Source organism: Molossus molossus, unplaced genomic scaffold (genome assembly GCF_014108415.1).
Source record: "Molossus molossus isolate mMolMol1 unplaced genomic scaffold, mMolMol1.p scaffold_m16_p_22, whole genome shotgun sequence".
In the NCBI taxonomy this organism is placed as follows: Eukaryota; Metazoa; Chordata; class Mammalia; order Chiroptera; family Molossidae; genus Molossus; species Molossus molossus.
The window spans coordinates 35,294,914-35,318,326 of record NW_023425358.1 but is presented as its reverse complement, the minus strand read 5'-3'; the positions used below and the strand labels follow the sequence as shown (position 1 = coordinate 35,318,326).

The 23,413-nt window shown below is 61.8% G+C and overlaps 1 protein-coding gene across 1 annotated transcript; it reads left to right on the top strand.

Annotated features, from left to right (window-relative positions):
• On the top strand, window positions 1–23,413 carry VPS37B (VPS37B subunit of ESCRT-I). Its single transcript, XM_036277014.1, has 4 exons — window positions 1–111; window positions 21,068–21,239; window positions 22,271–22,353; window positions 22,910–23,413. The coding sequence occupies exons 1-4, from the start codon at window positions 1–3 to the stop codon at window positions 23,378–23,380; spliced, it is 837 nt and encodes a 278-aa protein (XP_036132907.1). The 3' UTR covers window positions 23,381–23,413.

The following is a 23,413-nucleotide window of genomic DNA, read 5'->3' as shown; positions in this document are numbered from 1 at the left end:
ATGGCGGGCGCCGGGGGCGAGGCCCGGTTCGCCGGCCTGTCGCTGGTGCAGCTGAACGAGCTGCTGGAGGACGAGGGGCAGCTGGCGGCCATGGTGCAGAGGATGGAGGAGGTGAGCGGGCGGGGCGCGGCCCGGGGCCGGGGGCCGGGGCCGGGGGCCGGGGGCCGGGGGCCTGCCGTGCGCTTGGCGGAGAGGCGGCTGTGGCTGCGTCTGTGGGGCGGGGGTGCCGGGCGTCGAGATCGGGTTTCGGAGGGGCCTGGAGTCGAGGAATAGGGGTGACAGGCCGCCCTGAGGGCGCCGAGGGGTAGGTCTGGGCAGAGGTTGGGGGGCTCACGGGGAAGGTTGAGGGACACAGGGAGCCTGAGGCAGTTACTGGGGTCTGAGAATAGGTTTGGAGGGGCTGAGTGGACTAGCTGGATGTGAGCTTTAGAAGAGAGTGTTGGGGTTCCCAGATGGGTTCCAGGGGGCTGAGTGTAGCTGAGTCTGGGAGGTAGTTTTGGGGGGTGAGTGTAGCTGAGCCTGGGAGGTAGTTTTAGGGGGTTGAGTGTAGCTGAGTCTGGGAGGTAGTTTTGGGGGGTTGAGTGTAGCTGAGCTGGGAGGTAGTTTTGGGGGGTTGAGTGTAGCTGAGCCTGGGAGGTAGTTTTGGGGGGTGAGTGTAGCTGAGCCTGGGAGGTAGTTTTAGGGGGTTGAGTGTAGCTGAGTTGGGAGGTAGTTTTGGGGGGTTGAGTGTAGCTGAGCCTGGGAGGTAGTTTTGGGGGGTGAGTGTAGCTGAATCTGGGAGGTAGTTTTAGGGGGTTGAGTGTATCAGAGTCTGGGAGGTTGTTTGGGGGGGCGTGAGTGTATCAGAGTCTGGGAGAGAGTTTTAGGGGGTTGGGTGTAGCTGAGTCTGGGAGGTAGTTTTGGGGGTTGAGTGTAGCTGAGTCTGGGAGGTAGTTTTGGGGGTTGAGTGTAGCTGAGTCTGGGAGGTAGTTTTGGGGGTTGAATGTAGCTGAGTCTGGGAGGTAGTTTTGGGGGTTGAGTGTAGCTGAGTCTGGGAGGTAGTTTGGGCATGGACGTTAAGGGAGGGTCTCTGAGGTTGGGAGGCATGAAGTCACAGACTTAGCCGTAGATGTAAGTGGTCTGTGTGTCTGAGGGATCCCCAGTATCAGAGGGGCCCTCTGGGGTTTGCTTCATTTGGAAATGGCCCTAACAGAGTTATTGGGGGGGCCCTTCCCGCCAGCCGTGTGGGTGGGCCTAAGGGAGGTGGCAGGATCCTAGCTCTCCAAGAGCTGCCTCCAGTAAAGACGGGAATGTGGGAATTCTGTAGAGGGTGCCGTTACCCTCCAGTGTCCCCCCCTCTTCCCGCACAAGGAGATTTCTGGGGGGAGAAGATGAATTGGGGGTTGTGGGCTAACAGCCAACCCCACCTCTTTGATAGTAGAGGGTTACCGCCCTCCTTCCCTCATGGTTTGCTCTAACGGAAACTTCCTTCACCCCTGCCTTTGCTGAGTGGGCTCCCTTCTCTCCCTTTCTCCCAACCCTCTAAACTCTCTGCAAGGTCGATCCTGTGGGTCTGGGTCGTCCCCAGGCAGGTGGACCCAGGCCCATCCCAGCCCCCCCCCCCCCCAGCCATGTACCACTCCTCCTCCTTTGTCTCTGAAGTCTGAGCTTCCCCCGCCCCGGGGGGCTGAGCCTCTCACCCAGAAGCCTGTGGGGGGCTTTTGGCTGTCTTTCCGAGGAGGGATTGTTCAGCACCCAGCCAGCCCCCTTAAAAGGGGGCTTGTCTGGAGGTTGCACATTCAAAATCACTGGAAAACCCTCAACAGAGCATTGTCCCGAGCTACAGAGAGGCCACTGTAGTAAGATGGTATCAGTCTTTCCATTAATACACCCCTTGTATTCACTGGCTTGTAACTTGGCACATGTAACATTGCTCCAAGGTGCAGTTTACCCCGTTTATGGTCTCCATGTGGCACTTTCCATTTCAGAGAATAATAAGTGACAAAATCCATCTTTCCAGACTGAATGAGACTTTCATGTCTCCAAAGAAAGAAAACCTTTGCCTGGTTTCTCTGCTTTTCTGTTGCCAGGAGACCTTTTGTTCACTTTGCAGCAGGCATCTTCCTAGTTTGATGATAAAGTGATAGGTATCTTTTTCTCCTGTGTAGCACCAGTTGCTGTACTGTGTGTGACTCTCCCGTTCAGTAAGGACCTAGTGCTGTGGCTACAGTGGGGGGACACGGGCGGAAAGAACCCGCCTCTTTGCGGAGGGAAGATGGTGGAGTCGGGCGGCTCTGCTGAGCAAGCCTGTTGGGACTAACTTGTTTCCTCTACCTAGGGCACTGCAGAGCCTTATTGAAAGGGAAAGGCAAATTAGTCTGGCGTGATTTTTGTTTATTGTGGGGTTTTGTGTTTGTTTTGTTTTTGAGTAAAGGTGACCTTCATACCTGAGTATCCTATACAAATACCGAGGACTGGCTGACTCCACTTGACCAGACCACAGGGTTGACATTAGTAACTCGGCAGTACTTTGTGCTTTCATTTTATTTATTTTTGTTACTCCTCACCCGAGGACATTTTCTTACTGATTTTCAGCTAGAGTGGGAGGGAGGAAGAGAGAGAGAGAGAGAAAAAAAGAGAGAGAGAGAGAGAGAGAGAGAGAGAAGAAACATCGACGTGAGAGAGACACATTGACCGGTTGCCTCCCGCACAACCCCGACCAGGAATCGAACCTGTGACCCTTTAGTCCTCAGGCCACCGCTCTAACCACTGAGCAGAATTGGTCAGGGCAGGGTGTTGTGCTTCTGAATGAAACAAGGGAACGGAACGGGAAGACCAGAATACCGTGGGCCGCTCACCTAGCCACGGTCACACTCGCAAAGCTGGCCCCACGCGTGGCGTTTTGGAAGCAGCAGGTGCAGTGTGTACAGCCGTAGTTTTCGTCACGGGGCCCCCACTCGCGGCTGGTGTCGTGCGCCGGTGTATTTGGGAGTGGTTGTGAGTTAGCAGAAGACAGTGTCTGTGATCTAGCCGCCCAAATGGGACATTTATGCTGTACTGGTAAAGAGCATTTGGGCTTCGGAATCAGAGTCCCGGCTGGACTCGGCCGCTTCCCGGCTGTGCGCTCGTAGGAAAGTCACTTCACCTCTCTGAGCGTCTGTTGCAGACGGATGATGTGATCGTGTTTGTGTCCTGGAGTCGATGTTTGGATCATGTGAGACGGTGCATGTTAAGTCCTTAACGCAGCAAGTCATCATTGCTCAGTAGCACAGTTGCAAATTTTTTAACCCTCCTTCGAGGATATGTTTATTGATTTTAGAGAGAGGAAGGGCGGGGGAGAGAGGAACATTGATGAGAGGAACATTAGTCGGTTGCCTCCTGTACACACCCCACCAGGGATTGAACCCGCAACCTAGGCATCTGCCTTGACCAGGAATCGAACCTGCAACCTTTTGGTGTACAGGATGGTGTGCCAACCAACTGAGCCACCCGATCAGGGCGCATGATTGCAATTTTTTTTTAATCCTTACCTGAGGGTAGTTTTCCATTTATCTTCAGATACAGTGGGAAGGAGGGAGAGAGAGAGACAGAAACATCGATGTGAGAAAGACACACTGACTGGCTGCCTCCCGCATGACCCCGACCAGGGCCAGGGACCTGACCGCAACCAAGGCATGTGCCCTTGACCGGAATCGAACCCTTGACTCTTTGGTCCACAGGTCAACACTCCGAGCCAAACCGGCCAGGGCGTGATTGCAAATTTTAATAATCATTTGTAGTTCTCTCTTAAAAAATTTTTTTTAAATTTGTTTTAGAGAGAGTGGAAGTGAGAGGGGGAGAGAGAGAAACATCAGCATTGACCGACTGCCCTGTCGGGGATCAAGCCCGCAACATGGGCATGTGCCCCCACTGGAAATCGAAGCAGTGACCTCTCAGTGCAGGGACGACGCTCAACCACTGACCCCACCGGCCGGCGGTACTTCCCTCTTTCCAGAAAGATTACTGGCAGTCATTAATACCAGACCATTAATTCCAGATCATCCTGACTAGTTGCTATGGTCTTAATTCAAGAATTGTTTTTTATCCTCACCCGAGGACATTTTTCCTTTTTTTTTTGTTCAGATAGAGTGGGAGGGGGAGAGAGAGAGAGAGAAACATTGACGCGAAGGGGACCCATCGACTGGTCGCCACCCGCACGACCCAACCAGGGCCGGGGACAAACTGCAACCGAGGTACGCGCTCTTAGCGGGAACCAAACCCGGGTCTCTCTGGACCGCAGGCTGACGCTCTAACCTCTGAGCCAAACCGGCCAGGGCTTATTTCAAGAATTTTAAGTACCTTTTATCTGCCATTAGCCTGAGAAACATTTACCCGCTGTAGTCAGAGGGCCAGGTGTCTCCGTAGGTCCGCGATGAGACAGTAAGCGGAGCAGGCCTTGTACAGCACGGGATCTCTCAGCTGAACCAAAGCCTCTTTCTTTTCTGTAATTGGCAGGAGGCCGTGTTCTAAATTGCAGAGTAAGGCTTCTTCAAGCCCGAGGGGATGTTTTGCGGTGACTGGAAAGTGTGGCTGGGTTTCGAAGGCATTCACTGTTAGGTTTAAAGACAGCCGGGCACTGTGCTGCACTTAGATTGTTTTAATTGGGGCGCGTGAGACTTTAGTGCCGCACAAGACACGGCGGCCGTGTCGGCGTGCTGGACGCTCCCGTTTCCCAGGCACACCCCTAGTGATTGACCTCACGCCTTTTCCTGGTGCCGTGGGCTGACGTTCCACACGCACATTCTTATTTGTGTCTAAGGTTATTTTTACGTGGCGGCGGAATGCGCCTGTCTCTCCCATGACTGCACTGGACTTGCAGGGCACTCAGTTCCCTCAAAGGGAACTGTCTCAGGGGATTGGCAGGGCAGCTAGACCAGGCCCCTGGGGTCACTTCTCCAGTGTGCTTTTGGGGAAGTGCTGATTGGTTGGTGCTAAGCGTTCCAGTTCAGGGTCTCCGTTCCTGTGGCCAGTGAAAATGCCCCCGTGCAAAACCACGGAGGGTCTGAAAACAGATGGTGTTGTGGGAAGTCGAGAGTCCTGGCTGGAAGGAGCTGTTCCTTCCCTGAGGCGTGTTCTGGCGTGCTGTGCGGGGGGCGGCCAGGCTGCCGCCGGAATCACGGTGGCTCCGTGAAATGGACCAACTGGGCTGCACACGCTGGGGCCACCGACGTGTGGGAGCTGAGATTCCGGGTCCTCCAGGGTGTGCACCCCGCGTCTGTCCCCGCTCACGTTGTGTGGTCATATTGCACATTGAAGGCTTCAACTGCTTCCCCTCCATGAACCCCTTACTTCAACTCTTGGGTGAAAAATGACTGTTCCTGGGATATTTCCTGAGATTCAATTTTTATCTGATTTCTTTTTTTCATTTATCTTCAGATAGAGCGGGAGGGAGGAGAGAGGGGGAGAGAGAGAGAGAGAGAGAGAGAGAAACAATGATGCAAGAGAGACCCATCGACTGGTCGCCACCCACATGACCCCAACCTGGACCGGGGACGAACTGGAACCGAGGTACATGCCCTTAGCGGGAACCGAACCCGGGACTCTGTTCTGCGGGCCGACGCTCTTAACCGCTGAGCCAAACTGGCCAGGGCTGATTTCATCTTTTTTTAAAGGTGGTATCAGTAGAGTTGTGTGACGTGGTTTCAGTTCTTTGAGCTCTGTACTTGGGTTCCTCTGCTGCGGGGAGGACAGTGGCCTTTCAGGGTTCTCGTGGGGCGAAGTGGAATCGGAGTGGGCGACGGGGAGGCTCCCAGCGCGGGCTGCTCCGTTTCTTCAGTGAGAGATGTCAGAACCGTTCGCCTGGCTTAGACACGGCCCAGTCCCGTGTGCTCCGTCCTTCTGTCTGTCCACCGCGCTGCGGGACAGTGCAGTGTGGCCACTCCAGGGGCAGCTTTCTCGTGGAACACAAAGGGGCAGTAAACAGCACCCTACTTCCGAGGGCGCTGGGTGGGTTCAGCGAGAGCACAGGAGATGCTGACCGGTCCCCCGGCAGGCGAGCGCTGGCCGGCGTCACCGGCAGCTGTGGTCGCGTGTCTGCTGCCGTCTCCCCAGCTCGGGCCCTGACCACGAGCCGTGAGGACAGCAGCGTGGACAGGCACACAGACAGCTGCAGTACAGGGAGAATAAGGCGGGGCTTCCGTGTGGGAAGGTGGAAAAGTCGGGGGTGGATGGCGGGCGGTGGCCCAGCAGGGGAGCGTGCTTACTGCCCCGACCTGCAGGGAACCTGGCTCCCACGGTCCCTTCTGAGCTCCACCTGCCCCCGGGACCCGTGCTTCGTATTCACTATAAAGACCTCTAAGCAGGGTGGGGCGGACAGACAGACATGCAGGGTCAGGAAGGAGCGACAGTGAGCACAGCCAGAGCAGGAGGGCACGGGACAGGTTTATGACTGAGTTGCCAGGTCAGGTCTGCTCGTGAGTCAGGGAAATGACGGGAAGTGACGCTGGCCAGGCAGAGAGCCAGGGTGTGGGCTCGCGGCAGTTCCTGGGGTGGCGGTGAGTGTCCAGACCTTGGAGTGGAGGAGCACCTTAGGGAGAGGCACCTGGAGCGGAGGTGTGGGCGGGCTGGGCCCAGGAGCGGGGGTCCGAAGAATGGGGGCCTGAGCTCGGGCTCTGGAGAGGGGGGCCAGCTCCGCTCCCTTGGCACCTCGGGGCCCTTGTGGGGTTGTCCCTGCCCGCCCACTGGAGAGACCTGGGCAGCTGTGCCTCGGTGCTGTCCCCAGCCCTCCGTCAGCGGCGCATGGTCCCTTAGCCTCTTTGCGTGACTGTCCTGTGGCACTTGACACACACTGTGTGACTCCTTTACTTCCTGTCCCCTGCCTAGCCCAGGACGTCCCTCTTCCTCGCGCCCAGCGTGCTGCCTGGCACAGGGTGTGCCCGGTGAGTGCTGCCGAGTGACTGGAGCGAGCTGGGCTTCAGGTGACGAGGGGGGACACACAGGGCAGTTACACCAGCCGTCCCTGGAAGTGCGGTTTGGGGCCGTGGGCCGCCTTCCTCCAGGTGCAGTCACGGAGGCTATAAAAGTGAGAGGTCACTGGGAGTCGTCCGTGTGTGGAGAGAGGGAAAGAGGTGACGCAAAGGAGGGAGAAACGAGCGTGGGGACCTCCTTCGTGACAAGCTGCCTTCCAGTCACGTGCTGTGCTGGGTCAGACCGGCAGCGGGGCTGGTGGGCCTCCTCCGGCGTGGCTGTTGGTTTGGTGCATCACGCGTTTGGGCAGGACGCTGCTGTGGGGGTGGTGGCGGTGCCCAGTGCAGGGTCATCGTCAGGGCCGCGGTCGCGGACGCTCGGAACCTGCTACGTCAGAGGCCTGGCGGGCTCTTTCCTTCCTCGCTCTGGGGTTTCCGAGTCTGTCTCTCAGGAAAACTCCGCGCGCCGAGCCAGGCAGGCCCCCGGGGACTCTGTCATGGGGGGGTGAGAGTAGACAGGTGGGGCAGCTGGGCGGTCACCAGGTCACACCGCAGCGTGGACGTGTGAGGCGTTCGTTTCTGTGCCAGGGAGGTGCCAGGCAGGTGTTCAAATACTTTGTGTTATTACAGGCAGTGGCCTCTGGTCACTGTTCCTTTCACATGGAGTCTTGTTACCGCCAAGGTGAGCTGAGGGCACAGGGAGGTGACCTGACCTTCGTGGCCGAGGCACAGAGCCAGCGCTCAGCCGCCGGACAGTGCTGACGTCATCGTGGGCACCGCTGAGGCCGCCCGTTTGCTCCCTGGGCCTCGACGTGGCACCTGGGCGACGCGGATCTGCTCGGCCGCGTAGCTTTCATCCTTGAGGGCCACAGGGATGCGGAGCAGGGCACGTGGGGCATTGTGACGTGGACACGCTGGCAGGAGGGAGACCCAGCGAGCCTCTGTGGCTGGGGGAGGCCACAGGGACGTCTCCTGGGAGCACCCATGAGCCGGGATGCAGAGGAGGGTGAAGCGGGAGAGGAGGGAGCGGGCGTCTGGGCACAGGGTAGGCAGCGGGAGAGTGCACAGGCCTGGCTGCAGGGACCAGGGCGGGGCACGGTGGGGGACAAGGCTGGAGAGGCAGGCACAGACAGGTCCGCCAGCGGGAGCTCGGGCTCCACCCGCCAGTCCGAGGGAGCCCTGGAGGGTTCGAGCAAGGCAGTGCCCGCTCACCTGCAGTCTGCGGATGATTCCGGTAGCCAGGTGGAGGGGACAAGACCAGAAAGCAGGTAGACCGGTTGGGTGCTGAAAACCACTTGATAAAAAGACCTTCGGGAGGCCCAGCCGCTGACTTGGATGGCTCGCGGGGTCACTGCGCAGCGGCCTGCTCTGTGTGCAGGCACACTCGAGCGTGCGTCTGTCTGCCGGTGGCAGGCTTTTATTTATTTATTACTATTTTTTTATTCTTAGCCGAGACCATTTTTCCATTTTTGTTTGGACAGAGTGGGAGGGAGATAGAGGAAGAGGGAGAGAGAGAGAAAGAAACATCGACGTGAAAGGGACACCTTGAGTGGTTGCCCCCCGCATGACCCCAGCCAGGCTGGGGATGAATCTCAACCCGAACCCGCAGCTCATTGGTCCGCGGGCCGACGCTGTACCCACGGAGCCACACCGGCCAGGGCTCAGTGGCAGGTGTGTAAAGGGTGTCGGGAGAAGCCAGTGGAGCCAAGAACACTGCCAAGAAATCGGTGACAGAAAGAGGAGGAAACGTCATGAAACGCTGCACGAAACAACGTGAGGTCAGCTAGTGAGCCTCGCCGCTAAGATGCGATTGGGTTGCCAGGAAACTGGACCCTTCCGAACCTTCCGAAAGCCCGCTTCTGTCTTTGCGATGGGGGTACGCATTGCGATGCCACGCCGCGTGGCCGTGAGGTGCACTGAGGGTGTCTGGGAGCTGCTGACAGTGCGCGAGGGCACCAAGTGCCAGCAGGTGGAAGCTGTGTGGTGCCCGTGGCCGGGGCCGGCAGGGTCGAGTTCCCGCAGGGCCCTAATGCGGGGATGTCCACGGCGGCCACAGGAGAGGGCTCAGGGAGAGCAGTGTTGAGGTCTGAGGGTTTCGCTTTGTCTGGTCCCAGCGCCAGGGTGGGGAGGAGCTCTGGGGGGGGAGGGGCGTGCCAGGCCCAGTGGCTGGAGCTCCTGGGCCCAGGCTCCCTGGGGCACTTGGCAAGTGTCCATTTAGGGGTGAGTGGGCCCATCTGCTTCCACAGCCCCGGGTACGGGTTTGGCACAGATGGTGCTGCAGTTTGGTTATCACTGTAACAGTTCTGTCTCCTCAAAGGCAGCGATATTCATAGTGTGTTTTATTTCTGATCAAACCTTCAAAAATAACATTTTTTGCCCTGGCCAGTTTGACTCAGCGGTTAGAGCACTGGCCAACGGACTGAAGGGTTGCGGGTTCGGTTCTGGTCAAGGGCACATACCTCGGTTTCAGCTTGTCCCCAGCCCCAGCTGGGGAGGCAACCAGTCAATGTGTCTCTCACACATCGATGTCCCTCTTTCTCCCTTCCTCCCCCTCTATCTGAAGAAAAATATCTTCAGATGAGGATTTAAAAAAATAGTAATAATAAAATAAATATCAACACTTAATTTTTTGAAAATGGTTAAGCCACTTCTTTTAGTTAGAACATCTAATTCCCTACCTCAGCTGTAATTGCGTAGGTTTTTGGTTAACAAATGTCAGTAGAATAGCTGATGTCTCCTTCGATCCCCTTCTTTAGCCACAGACTTTTAGGAAAGTCCCTCGTTCGAATAGCATTTTCTCCTGTTGAAGAGCAGGTGAGTCATTCCAGTCCTGAGAGCAGGTGTGTCTGAGGCTGAGCGCCCGGGTCAGTGCTGGGAAGTGTGCTCCCGCTGCCTCGGAAATGTACAGCAGTTGTCAGGAGACGCAGGTCTAAAGATAGAGCCGGGTCGTCTGGGAGGCTGGTCCTGTTGCTCCTGTGCAGACGATCCCGGAACGTTCCCCACGCGTTTCTGTGCCCTGTGGTTAAAGGCAGTGGGGGAGAGGGGAACCCTAAGCTCGTACCAGCAAAGAATGCTTTGGTGATCCTGGCCAGAAACTGCTAATAGGAAAAGCAGAGTTTCAACATTATCTTCCGTTAGGCAGCTCTCTTTGGGGGAGGGGAGCAGGGATCGGGTTTTTAAATTACAGCAGAAGCTGCTAATTGACCTCCCTGCACTTAACTAAAGCAGGCCAGTAATTCGTCCTGTCCATTCCCTTCATCAAATGGGATTGAGTGCCCCCATGACCATGACCATGACCGGGCGTCAGGTATTTCTGCTCCCACGAGGCAGCCTCTGTACCCAGAGTCAAACATGTTTGCTCTCAGACCGGTCGTTCCGGTTCTGTTGTTCCAGTAATGAAATGATTTCACGAAATACTGTGATGGCTGCAGAACCACGAGTGTGGGGAGTGAGAAGTGTGGGCTCAGTTCATATAAAAACCTTGCTCGTGAGTCAGCTGCAGACCCCATTAGGGGAACGGAGGGATTCCAGAGAGTTCCGTTCCCCTTGCTCATCCAGTGCCGGTCAGTTCTGCACGTGAAGGGATGTGGTCTGGGCGAAAGTGCTCTTGGAACTCGAGCTAGTGGACACTTGCTCTAGAGAGAGACCTTTGCCAGCCTAAGTGAAAACACAGGCGGATGTGTCTTTAGAATTTTGTGTATTTAGTGATTTCCTGCTTGAACCGAACTGCTTGGTTACCTAGAGCTCACTGGTTCTGGGGCCCCCCGCTCACCTGCCGGGGACAGAGGCACTGTGATGGCTTGGGCGTGCGTCCGCCCTCTGCTCCTCCACCCAGCCCCGGTCTCAGCGGCAGGAAGGCTCTCCCAGCCGTGGCCACTCCCGGGACACTTCACTTTCACACCACGATCCACGTACATTCAGGAAGGGGCAGAGCTTGGGGTGTTTTCTCTGAAAATTAGGAAATGAGGCATCCAGGAAAAACAACAAAAGCCCCTGGTGTTTGTTTTATTGCCAGAACTAGAGAACGGTCCAGTTGTGTGTCCCCGAGACCACTCGCCGCTTCTCCCACGGCCCATTGCTCCCAAGCCTAGCCTTTTGCGTGTGCGGGGCACTTGGCCTGCGAGTGAATAGATCCTCATTTAGGATGTGAGCCAGCCCCAAGGGGAGAGAGGTGATGCGGGCTGCACCCCACTGCCTGCTGCTGTCGGAGGCGGCCGGGTCCATCTCGGCCAGAGGACTTGGCTGTCGTCACTCACAAACAGCCGTTCTCGGTAATCTCACGAGTTTGTTGAGTGGGTTGCTTTGGGGGACGATTCCTCAAGCAGCTGGTGAATGTCCCTTCGGGAGCAGGCTGCAGTCTCGGGGGTGGTTTCACACGGCCCACGAGGCTGCTGTATTTTAGGACAATTTCATGATGTTCTCCAGCACTGTCGCTGTACTTCTGTATTTCCACGTCTTTAATTTTGTCACCATGTTAAACAGCGTGACTCTGCCGCCGTGTGGGGACTCGGGACACTGGGGCAGAGCCAGCGACACCGTGGTGCTTGTAGCCTGGTCACAGGCTGCACCTGAAAGCCTGCGGTGACGTGAGCTGTCCTGCGAAAGGCCTGGTCCCTGCACGGAAGGCACACGTGGGCTTTCCCTTAGCCTAGCTCGTGACATTCAAGGCCACGCTGCACAGGATTTGGTGGAACTGACCCTGAAATCATTGGTGAGCTAGGTCAGGTGGGTGCAGTGTAGGCAGATGAGGCTCAGCTGGCTGAGGGCCTGCTGAGCTTGTTCCCGCCTTGTCCATAAGCCAGCTGCATTTATTTATTTTTATTTTTTTCCTCACCTGAGGACATTTTTGCACAGAGAGAGAGAGAGAGAAACATCGATGTGAGAGAGACATCGAGTGGCTGCCACCCACACGACCCCAACAGGGGCTGGGACAAACTGCAGCTGAGGTACGTGCCCTTAGCAGGAACTGAGCCCGGGTCTCTCTGGACCGCAGGCTGACGCTCTGGCCGCTGAGCCGCACTGGCCAGGGCAGCAGCTGTATTTAAAGTCTCAACGCAGCGCAGCCTGTTCTGCTAGTAGCTAAGAAGTGTTTCGTTCTTCATGTCTGTGTTACAGAGAAGTTTCCACGTCATTCCATCTGGAGAGGAAAATAGCAAATCAGAAGGAACCAGTCTTGCTCTCAGGAGGGCCCGTCTGGGTCTGGGCAGCGCAGCACAGATGGGGCCAGGCTCCGCGGGGAGCAGGGGTGCTGTTGGCCCCGGGGCGTGTCTGCTAGCTCGACCGAGTTGAAGTGCCTCCCTGGCCGTGGGCACTTTGAGCATCAGGAAAATGAGTGACTGCAACTGATTGAACCCCATAAAGAAATATAAACCCATTACATAATGATCCTCTTATTTATCATTGTTAGAGGTTGCTTGAGCACCAACTCAGCCTTCCAGACCTGCATTGCAAGAGGAGGGATGGGCACAGTCGCACATGTACCCTGCTCTTCCCCTAGAAACAATTGCAGATACTCGGCAGGGGGCACAACCTTGTCACAGAAGCAGCCAAGCCCACACATGCGGAAGATGAAATTAAAGAATTGTTGTTAATTTTAGTAAGTGTGACTGTGGCATTGTCCTTAGAATTATAGTTCTGGCCCATTCACGACACCTTAAAGTCTTTAAGGCTGAGATCCGCTTTGAAAGCCCAGGGAAAAGGGGGTGTCGATGAAGCACGCGCTGTCTGTTGCCCTGGGGGAGGGAGGTGCACGGGGACTCCTGCTCCCTCGCTTGGCTTTGTGTCTGAAAATGTCGCCATCGAAAGGTACGTCGAAGATGCACAGAACCGAAGTGCAGACAGCACTGGTGGCCGCGTGGCGTGTGGCCGGTAGTTCGCAGCAAGGGCGGCACAGCCACGCGGAGAGCACCTGGGAGCAGGCGCGCTGGCGCTAATGTCTCGCCTGGCCCTCGCCTGCCCGGGACTTCGGGGGTCTCTTCCGCCTCCCTGAGGCCCCCCAAGACCGCACCTGCTCTCCCTGAGTCCACAGGGCGGTCTGTGTCGCTGACTGGGGATCAAACCGAGAGGGGAACTGCCGAGGGGACCCCGCCCCTGCAGTTGCCACGTGCAGCCACGGGCCTGCTGTCGCCGTGGCCGTGGCCGGCCCTGCGGGGTCCCTGGCCCCTGGGGGGTGCCTCGCAAATGAGCGCGGGCCCACCGCCTGCTGGCGTGCGTGGGGCTGCTAGGGCGTCGTCGATCCTCGTCTGCGTCTCACTCTGTGCTCACCCGAGGACGGGGGTCCTCAGCCAGCCTGGGGGGGGGCACCAGTGAGAGGCCGTCATCGGCCGCCTCCTGCCCGACCCGGCCGGGCCCAACCCGGACGCACGTGCCTTGACCGCACCCGAACCCTCGGTTCTTCGGTTCACAGGCCGGCGCTCGCGGCTGAGCCCCTCGGTCCGGCTGAAGCGTGCGGCGTGCGGCGTGCGGTGTGCTGTGCGGTGTGCTGTGTGGTGTGCGGTGCGGTGCGGTGTGTGGTGCGTGGTGTGCGGTGCGTGGTGTGCGGTGCTGTGCGGTGTGCGGTGTGTTGCGCGGTGTGCGGTGCGGTGCAGTGCGCAGTGTGCGGTGCGGTGTGCGGTGCGGTGTGCGGTGCGGTGTGCTGTGCGGTGAGCTGTGCGGTGTGGTGTGCGGTGTGGTGTGCGGTGCGGTGTGCTGTGCGGTGAGCTGTGCGGTGTGCTGTGCGGTGTGCGGTGTGCGGTGCAGTGCGCGGTGTGCTGTGCGGTGTGCTGTGCGGTGTGCTGTGCGGTGCAGTGCGCGGTGTACGGTGTGCTGTGCGGTGCAGTGCGCGGTGTGCTGTGCGGTGTGCTGTGCGGTGCAGTGCGCGGTGTACGGTGTGCTGTGCGGTGCAGTGCGCGGTGTGCTGTGCGGTGTGCTGTGCGGTGCAGTGCGCGGTGTGCGGTGCGATGCAGTGCGCGGAGTGCTGTGCGGTGTGCTGTGCGGTGCAGTGCGCGGTGTGCGGTGCGGTGTGCTGTGCGGTGCAGTGCGCGGTGTGCTGTGCGGTGTGCGGTGCAGTGCGCGGTGTGCTGTGCGGTGTGCTGTGCGGTGTGCAGTGCGCGGTGTGCTGTGCGGTGTGCTGTGCGGTGTGCGGTGCGGTGCAGTGCGCGGTGTGCTGTGCGGTGTGGTGTGCGGTGCGGTGCAGTGCGCGGTGTGCTGTGCGGTGTGCGGTGCGGTGCAGTGCGCGGTGTGCTGTGCGGTGTGCTGTGCGGTGTGCGGTGCGGTGCAGTGCACGGTGTGCGGTGCGGTGCAGTGCGCGGTGTGCAGTGCGCGGTGTGCTGTGCGGTGTGCTGTGCGGTGTGCGGTGCGGGGTGCGGTGCGGTGCAGTGCGCGGTGTGCTGTGCGGTGTGGTGTGCGGGGCGGTGCAGTGCACGGTGTGCTGTGCGGTGTGCGGTGCGGTGCAGTGCGCGGTGTGCTGTGTGGTGTGCTGTGCGGTGTGCAGTGCGCGGTGTGCTGTGCGGTGTGCTGTGCGGTGTGCTGTGCGGTGTGCGGTGCGGTGCAGTGCGCGGTGTGCGGTGCGGTGCAGTGCGCGGTGTGCTGTGCGGTGTGCTGTGCGGTGTGCTGTGCGGTGTGCTGTGCGGTGCAGTGCGCGGTGTACGGTGTGCTGTGCGGTGCAGTGCGCGGTGTGCTGTGCGGTGTGCTGTGCGGTGTGCGGTGCAGTGCGCGGTGTACGGTGTGCTGTGCGGTGCAGTGCGCGGTGTGCTGTGCGGTGTGCTGTGCGGTGCAGTGCGCGGTGTGCGGTGCGGTGTGCTGTGCGGTGCAGTGCGCGGTGTGCTGTGCGGTGTGCGGTGCGGTGCAGTGCGCGGTGTGCTGTGCGGTGTGCTGTGCGGTGTGCAGTGCGCGGTGTGCTGTGCGGTGTGCTGTGCGGTGTGCGGTGCGGTGCAGTGCGCGGTGTGCTGTGCGGTGTGCGGTGCGGTGCAGTGCGCGGTGTGCTGTGCAGTGTGCAGTGCGCGGTGTGCGGTGCGGTGTGCGGTGCGGTGTGCGGTGCGGTGCAGTGCGCGGTGTGCGGTGCGGTGTGCTGTGCGGTGCAGTGCGCGGTGTGCTGTGCGGTGTGCGGTGCGGTGCAGTGCGCGGAGTGCTGTGCGGTGTGCTGTGCGGTGTGCAGTGCGCGGTGTGCTGTGCGGTGTGCTGTGCGGTGTGCGGTGCGGTGCAGTGCGCGGTGTGCTGTGCGGTGTGCGGTGCGGTGCCGTGCGCGGTGTGCTGTGCGGTGTGCAGTGCGCGGTGTGCGGTGCGGGGTGCGGTGTGCGGTGCGGTGCAGTGCGCGGTGTGCGGTGCGGTGCAGTGCGCGGTGTGCTGTGCGGTGTGCTGTGCGGTGTGCTGTGCGGTGCAGTGCGCGGTGTACGGTGTGCTGTGCGGTGCAGTGCGCGGTGTGCTGTGCGGTGTGCTGTGCGGTGTGCGGTGCGGTGTGCGGTGCAGTGCGCGGTGTACGGTGTGCTGTGCGGTGCAGTGCGCGGTGTGCTGTGCGGTGTGCTGTGCGGTGCAGTGCGCGGTGTGCGGTGCGGTGCAGTGCGCGTTGTGCTGTGCGGTGTGCTGTGCTGTGCGGTGCAGTGCGCGGTGTGCAGTGCGGTGCTGTGCGGTGCAGTGCGCGGTGTTCCGGCAGATGTGGGAGCGTCAGGGCACCCGCCTCGCCCCGCCCCGCCCCCGCCCCGCCGGCGCCCCCAGAGGCAGAGGGCCGGGCTTCCCCCAGCAGGCGCGGCCCCCGTGGATGCCGGGTGCCGCTGCTCTGCGGGGGCGGGGGGTGCGCTGCAGGGCGTCGTCGCGTCCTCTCCGCTGTCACCTCTGCGGCCCCCACACCTCCCGCGGGCTGTGAAGTGCGCGTGCAGAGCGCGCCGGGCGCAGCGGGGCAGCAGCCTGGGATCCCCACCCCGCAGCTCTGGGCGGGGTGCAGGGTGCGCCCTTGGGAGTGAAGACCCGCCCCCTCGGGTGGGCGTGCGCTCGCGTGTCACGCTTGTCACACCTGTCGTCGCGTGTCCCGGGGAAGCCCTTCCCGGCTGTGGAGTCGGAAGGTCCTTCTCTCGACCCCGGGGCTGAGGCGGGACTGGCCTCCTCTGTATATTTCTCAATCCAGGCCCGAGGGACGGAGGGAGCCAAGAGGGAGAGACGGCTGCTGTGGTTGGGGTGGGGGGCTCCAGCCACCTCCGTCACCCCGCAGGGTAGAGAATCCGCCCTCAGCCCCCCCACCCCGAATCTCGTGAGGGCTGCAGGCAGGGGAAGTGGTCTGTGGTTCATCTCAGCCAGTTGGCCTGGGGACACGGCGCAGGACGGGGGCACGGGGCCGGACGGGGGCACGGGGCACGGGGCCGGACGGGGGCACGGGGCCGGACGGGGGCACGGGGCCGGACGGGGCACGGGGCCGGACGGGGGCACGGGGCCGGACGGGGGCACGGGGCACGGGGCCGGACGGGGCACGGGGCCGGACGGGGGCACGGGGCACGGGGCCGGACGGGGGCACGGGGCCGGACGGGGGCACGGGGCACGGGGCCGGACGGGGCACGGGGCTGGACGGGGGCACGGGGCCGGACGGGGGCACGGGGCACGGGGCCGGACGGGGCACGGCGCAGGACGGGGGCACGGGGCACGGGGCCGGACGGGGGCACGGGGCCGGACGGGGGCATGGGGCACGGGGCCGGACGGGGCACGGGGCCGGACGGGGGCACGGGGCCGGACGGGGGCACGGGGCACGGGGCCGGACGGGGGCACGGGGCAGGACGGGGGCACGGGGCACGGGGCCGGACGGGGCACGGGGCTGGACGGGGGCACGGGGCCGGACGGGGCACAGAGGGTCCTGCACTGCTAGTGTCCTGGGGCTGTCTACAATGACTGCAGGTTTGGTGACTTAAACAAGAAACGGATCCTCTCGCAGTTCTGGGGCCAGAGGTCTGAGGCCACAGTGTCCACGCTGCCCTGCAGGCTCCGGGGACGAAGCCCTCTCAGTCTCTAGTGGCCACGTCACTCCTGTCTCCCTCCGTCCTCACGTGCTTCTCCGCGTCTGTCTCTTCTCTGTGTGTCTCGTCAGGACACTTGTCTGGTTTAGGGCCACTCAGATACTCCGGGAGGAGCTCCCAATCCCGACCCGACACTTGTTACATCTGCAAAGACCCTGTTGCCGCCAAAGGTCACGTTCCCACAGAAGGGAACACGGCCAGGGGTGCGCACAGCCCTGCTCGGTGGACACGTGGCAGAGGACTCGGGGCGTCGGTCCTGCTGCAGGCGCTGTTCCCGCACCTCGTTCTCTTCCCTCGACAGCGGAGAGGGGCACAGAAGTGAAACTGAGCACACAGATAGGACTTCCCTCGCCGCAGAGGGTTTCCTGAAAAGATTTCTCTCTGGTTGAGAAAAAGGATCCCGAGAGCCATCGGGGTTTCTGGTGTCTGCGGGCTCCGCACTGCGGCTCCTGAAGTAGGGCAGCCTCTCCACACAGCCCGGGGCTCGGCCCAGAGGTGGGGCTGGGCTGTGGGTCCCAGAGGGGCTGGCACGGCCTTGCCGAGTTGAGTGTGGGCACTGTCCCCACGGGAGGGCATGTTGAGGAGGAAAGTGTTTCTGCGTGGCAGGCAGCACCCCAGGACTGCTCTGGGCGGGCTGCGGGAAGCGCTTTGTCGGATGCTTAGAAAGAGAAGCTTCTCCCTCCCGGAGAGAGTCCTCCCCCCCGCCCAGAGGGTGCCGTGGGTATGGGCTGGGCGGCACTTAGAATGTACTGATTTTTAAAAAGTAAAAGCAGGGCCCTGGCCGGTTTGGCTCAGCGGTTAGAGTGCCCGCCTGCGGTCCGGAGAGACCCGGGTTCGGTTCCCGCTAAGGGCACGTACCTCGGTTGCAGTTTGTCCCCGGCCCTGGTTGGTCGTGCGGGTGGCAGCCACTCGATGTGTCCCTTTCACATCGATGTTTCCCTCTCTCTCCCTCCCACTCTGTCTGTACAAAAATGGAAAAATGTCCTCGGGTGAGGATAAAAAAATAAAATAAAATAAAAAGTAAAAGCAGGGATACCCAAAGGATAGGAAAGTCGCAGCCAGCCCGGGGTGGGTGGGAGTTGCACTTGGCCGCTCCTGCTGGCTGACTTTGCCTTTGTCTTCGGGGGATGAGCTGCCCCGTGTGCAGCCCCTCTGTGCCGCCTCACCTGGCACACGGAGTGCTTTCCACCTGAGCTAGACCCTGTGAGGGAGAGGTGTGCCCCTGCATGTTTGGTGGCCGAGCTGTGGAGTCCCCTGGGGAGCGCTGAGAATAGACCTGTGCCCAGGCTCCTGGACCCTCGGCCCTGGGGCTGGTCTGGGCGCTGGGGGTTTTACCGGCCCACCCGCCCCTCGGCCGACCTGCAGAGCAGCTGGTGCTGGGAGACACTTAGCTCCAGGTGGACGTGCGCTTCAACCTGTGTTCACGATGCTGCCCCCACTTAAGACTTTTGGGGGGACCCTGCTTTTGGAATCTCCCTTACACCCAGTGAGACACCCCACTCCCTGGACTTCGTCTCAAAGGACTTTAGCAAGGGCACCTGTCTGGCGTAAACAGTTTGGGGCATTTATTACTTGACAAAGTCGGCTTTTTTTTTTTTTTAATATGTTTTTATTGATTTTAGGGGGAGGTAGTGGGGGAGAGAGTGAACCATAAATGAGAGAGGAGCATGATGGGCTGCCTCCTGCACGCCCCCACTGGGGACAGCCTGAAGCCCAGCATGTGCCCTGACCGGAGTTGAACCGGCCCCTCTCTGGGCAGGGACAGTGCTCCACCACTGAACCGCCCAGCCAGGGCCCTGCTCTGTTTTTCACTCCACGTTCTGTTACCCACCTTATCCGCCAGACCTGGCCGGGCCTGACCGGGCGGAGCCATCCCACGGTCCTCACGAGGCTGGCCGGTGCTGGGCGCTGGCCTGCCGGAGGCACAGGGGCTGCCCGAGCCTTTGGCGCCCCGGCGGGAGAGACCGGGCGCCAGGAAAGAACTAAATGCTGATGCGACTAGTGGCAGGAAAGAAAGGGGTGCTGTGTGGAGGCCACTGGGGCTCAGCGGGGACGGGGAGGCTTTACGCTGGAGCCCAGCGATGAGGAGGAGCAGAGGCCTGCGGGGGGCTCGGTTTGTTCACAGGCCTGCGGGAGGGCAGCTGGGGACCCCGGCACCCGGACCCAGAGACCGGGGCAGGAGTTGGGGTCCATTTCCGCAGACCTGGGTTTCTTACAGAACAGGCAGGCGCCTGCTTCTCTCGGTCTGGGCCTGTGGGCCTGGCACACGACCCTCCGCTTCAGGTGTTCCGAACAAAGCTGGACCGAGGCAGAGCCGTGGGTCTGCGAGCAGGAGCCCGGGTCCTGCGTGGCCTCGAGCACCTGCCCCTCGTCCGGCAGAGGCGAGACCGTGGGAAAACGAGCTCATGGGCGATTGATGGTTTGGAGCTTAGCTGTTGAGACGATCGCACACTCGCCCGAGCTGTAAGGCCACAGGGAGAGCCTGTGTACCCTGGCAGACTCGCCGTCCCGCTCACAGCCGGACGGGGCAGGGAGGCGGCCCTCGTTGAGCTCCACCACTGACCTGCCCCGTCCTGTCCTTCTGCGCTGCAAGAGGGCTGTGGACGCGGGGTCAGAACCGGTGGCCCGTGGGTTCGCCTTCCTCCTTGGCCTCACTGCCCTGCCCTGTGTCCAGCAGTCTGTTCGTCACGCCTCGGGGGGATGCGGGGTGTGGAGGTGGCGGCTTTGTCCCCCTTCTCCTGCTGAAGAACACCTCGAGATTTGCCTCCAGTCCTCGGCAGTGATGGATGAGGCCGAGCGGAACGCCGGTGCCCAGTCTCCGTGGGAACACCTCTGGTTTCTCCGGGACGCCTGCCCGGGAGTGCAGTCCCCGGCCCGCATGGCGGTCGCGTGTTCAGTGTTAAAAGAAACAGCCAGGCTGTGTTCAGAGCGGCTGTATGGTGGTCATTTATTTTTGTTTGTTTGTTCTCTGAAACGCTCAGCAGTTGAAGGAAAGACTTCCAGACAGCCCGTTGGGGACCAGTGCCGCGGGTGGGGTAGGGCGGAGGGAGCCCCTGGTGCCTGACCCTGGGGGCCTCCAGCCCCCGCTCTCCGTTCCGCTGCACTGATTTCCTTGTGTGCGGTAGAGGCTTCGGTTCTGCCTTTGATCTGAGTTCCGCTTCAAGCTGTGCCCACTCTCTGGGGCCTGGGGCCTGTTCACCCGTGTGGGAGCGTGTCTCTGCGCGGGGCTGCCTGCGGGGGCCCACGGGTCTCGTCTTTGTTCTTACTCCACGAAGTTGTGCGTGTGCACGTGTGTGTGTGTGTGGACGGACACACGGCGGTGAGTGCTGGGGGCTGGGCAGCAGAGAGGCAGCCTTGCCCTGTGACTCCCCGGGAGGGAAGTAGAAGTGAAGGTAGAGTGGGGGGTCTGCGGGGGGCAGGGGGGCAGGCGAGGACTGGCACAGGGCTGAAGAGGGCCCGAGGGAGCCGCCCGCGCTGCTGCAGTCTGGGTCAGAAGGCGAGGGGGGGCGGGCTGCGCGGGGAAGCTGGTCTGCAGGGGGGGCGTGTTCGGTGTTTGCGTTTGACTCCAGGCCCTTTGTCTACGTTTTACCAGGCCCTTCCTGACCCTTTCCTCGGGCCCTCCATTCCCCCTCATCCCCGAGGTCCAGGCTTGGGCTTCTCCACCTCCCAGATGACCCTCACCCCTTGGGGCAAATAACTCCCCTCCCCCAGCTCAGGTTCGCTGGACGGTGGCCCGGGCTTCATGGGCGGACGGGGGAAGGCAGAGCGGGCTCGCTGGGCACCGAGCGCCTCCCCAGGGTCCCAGGCTTCTGTCTCCGTCCCGAGCCTGGCCATTGAGCCTGGATTGACATCATGCAACCGCCCTCCTCCGGCACAGGGATCCTTTAACTTCCCTGAGCAGCTGCTACGTGCTCTGGGAAGACCAGCCCGAGATCTTTGCAGCTGCTCAGTCTGAGGGGTAAGGAATCCGTCGCAGCGCAGCCGCGGGGCGAGCCGGTCACAGCACAGAGCCCGTCCGCGTGCTCGGCGGACAGGAAGTGGCTTTGCCCTTTGAGAACAGGGAGCAGTGTCCAGGCTGGAAGTCCGAGGGCCGGAGGCCCGGGTGGGCGCCGCTGGCACTCGCCTGCTCACCGGCCCACTCGGCTCTCAGCGTCCCGCACGTTCTTGCAGACACAGCACGTCCAGCTCAGCAAAGAGATGACGCTCGCCAGCAACCGGAGCCTGGCGGAGGGGAACCTCGTGTACCAGCCCCGGCTGGACGCCCTGAAAGCATGCCTGACCCAGAAGTACCAGCAGCTGCAGGTGCTCTTCGAAGCCTATCAGATGAAGAAGACCAGATTAGGTAACTTTTTTTTTTTTTTATTCTCACCCGAGGACATTTTTCCATTTTTTGTACAGATAGAGTGGGAGGGAGAGAGAGGGAGAGAGAGAGAAACATCGACGTGAAAGGGACACATCGAGTGGCTGCCACCCACACGACCAACCAGGGCCGGGGACAAACTGCAACCAAGGTACATGCCCTTAGTGGGAACCGAACCCGGGTCTCTCCGGACCGCAGGCCGACGCTCTAACCGCTGAGCCAAACCGGCCAGGGCTCAGGGAGACTTTTAAGTTGAGGTTAGGAAGCACCCCGTTGAGGAGGTCAGTGGCCTTTCACACCGCAGCCCCTCCCTGTCCCGTGACCTCCGTGAAGGGGACTGGGGCACACCCAGCCGGAAGGGGTGGAGGGGACCTGCGGTGCCCAGTGCGGGGAGGACGGGCATGGGGCTCGTGAGCCGCCGTGGAGAAGCCGCGAGGCAGTGACGCTGCCTCCACGTGACGCTGGCCCCGCATGTCCCCACCGGAGGTGGTGGTGATGTTGCCCGGAAGGTCCGCACCGAAGGTGGCTTTCCCTGCGAGCTGGGTTTGGGGCGGTCTGTGTGCCCCCGGGCAGTGCCGGCTCCACGGGCGGGGGCAGGCAGGCGATTCCCGGGGCAGCTCGGTGGCCTCAGAGCTCCTGCCGCGGGAGCCAGGCCGCGGTTCAGGAGCAGCAGGACTGGGCGGAGGCCGGAGGCTGCCTGGGGCGGGTCCCTGCAGAGACCCTGGTGGGGGTTGCCCTGCGGCTCAGACACGCGCACCTGTGAGTCGCCCGCGGTGCCAGGGGCGTGTGGCCTGTGCCACGTGTCCAGGGACAGCGCTGAGGGGCCCGGCCCTGGCACTTGTCCTGGGCACCGTCCTGGGCTCGTTCCACCTTCCTGGAGCCGCTCTCAGCAGGTGCGGCCCCAGCTGCCTTTCTGGTTCTGAGGCCCTTCCTTGGAAAGGGCCGTGGAAGGAGCGTGGGGCCCGGGCGCTGTGCCGAGGGCTGGCGGGCCCTCATCCTGCCCTGCTCTCCAGACAGGCAGCCCGGCAGCGCCTCCCTGGAGACCCTGTTGGCGCTTCTGCAAGCAGGAGGAGCCCAGATCGAGGAGGACACCGAGGTACAGCCGGCGCCTGGGGCGGGGAGAGCAGCTAAGGTCTGGGGGAGCGGCAGGGAGTCTGGTCCTCAAGGGGGGGTGCATGCACCGGCTCAGCGAGGGTCCCTGGCGGCGGGGCTGCGGTGCATCAGCTCTCGGTCAGGTGGGCAGCACCCGTGGGATTCAGCCCCTGAGCACTGGAGGCTCGGGCCTCGCCGAGGAGCCGCGTCGGGGTGGACAGTAGCTGTGGGGCCGGCCGAGGTGGCCACGCTCCACTGTGTGGGGCAGTGAGCAGGCAGGCCGGGTGGGAGCCCGGGTGGAGCAGCCAGTGCCGCGGGCGGACGGCTCGGGCTGGCACAGGGGAGAGGGTCGGAGCTGGGCGCCGCCCAGGGCCCCTTCGTCCTCCGACTGGCTCTCCCCGAGCCTGCTGCCGTCCAGCTTGCGGTCTGGGAGGTGGGGCACGCGGGTCAGCCCGCTCTGCAGTGTGGGGCACGGTGGACGGGAGCAGGGCACTGGGTGGTGAGGGGGCGAGGCCTCCCTGAAGCCGGGTCCCTGTGACCGTGTCTCCTGCTGCTTTCAGAACATGGCAGAGAAGTTTCTCGACGGAGAGCTTCCCCTGGACTCCTTCATCGACGTCTACCAGGCCCAGCGGAAACTGGCCCACGTTCGGAGAGTGAAGATCGAGAAGCTCCAGGAGCTGGTGCTGAAGGGGCAGAGACAAGCGCAGGCCCTGCCACTGCCCAGGCTGCCTGAGCCGGCGCCCGCCGCCCCCCTGTCCTTCCCCTGCCCAGAGGCCGGCGGGCCCCCCGCTGTGGCGCCTCGGCGCATCCCGCCCCCAGTGCCCGCAGGACGCTTCGCCACACCGTTCACTGCTGCCCCGGGCTCGGCACAGGCCTCCCCGTACCCAGGCCCCCCGTGCCCCCCCCCCCCCCCCCGCACGGGCCTCTCCCAGCAAGGATTCTCCGCGCAGCTCCTGTCACCCTACCCGCCGGCTCTCCCCCAGAGACCCCCGCCCCGGCTGCCGCACCAGCCGGGCTTCATCCTGCAGTGAGGGCCCTCCGTCCGAGCCCCTCCGCGGGCCTGC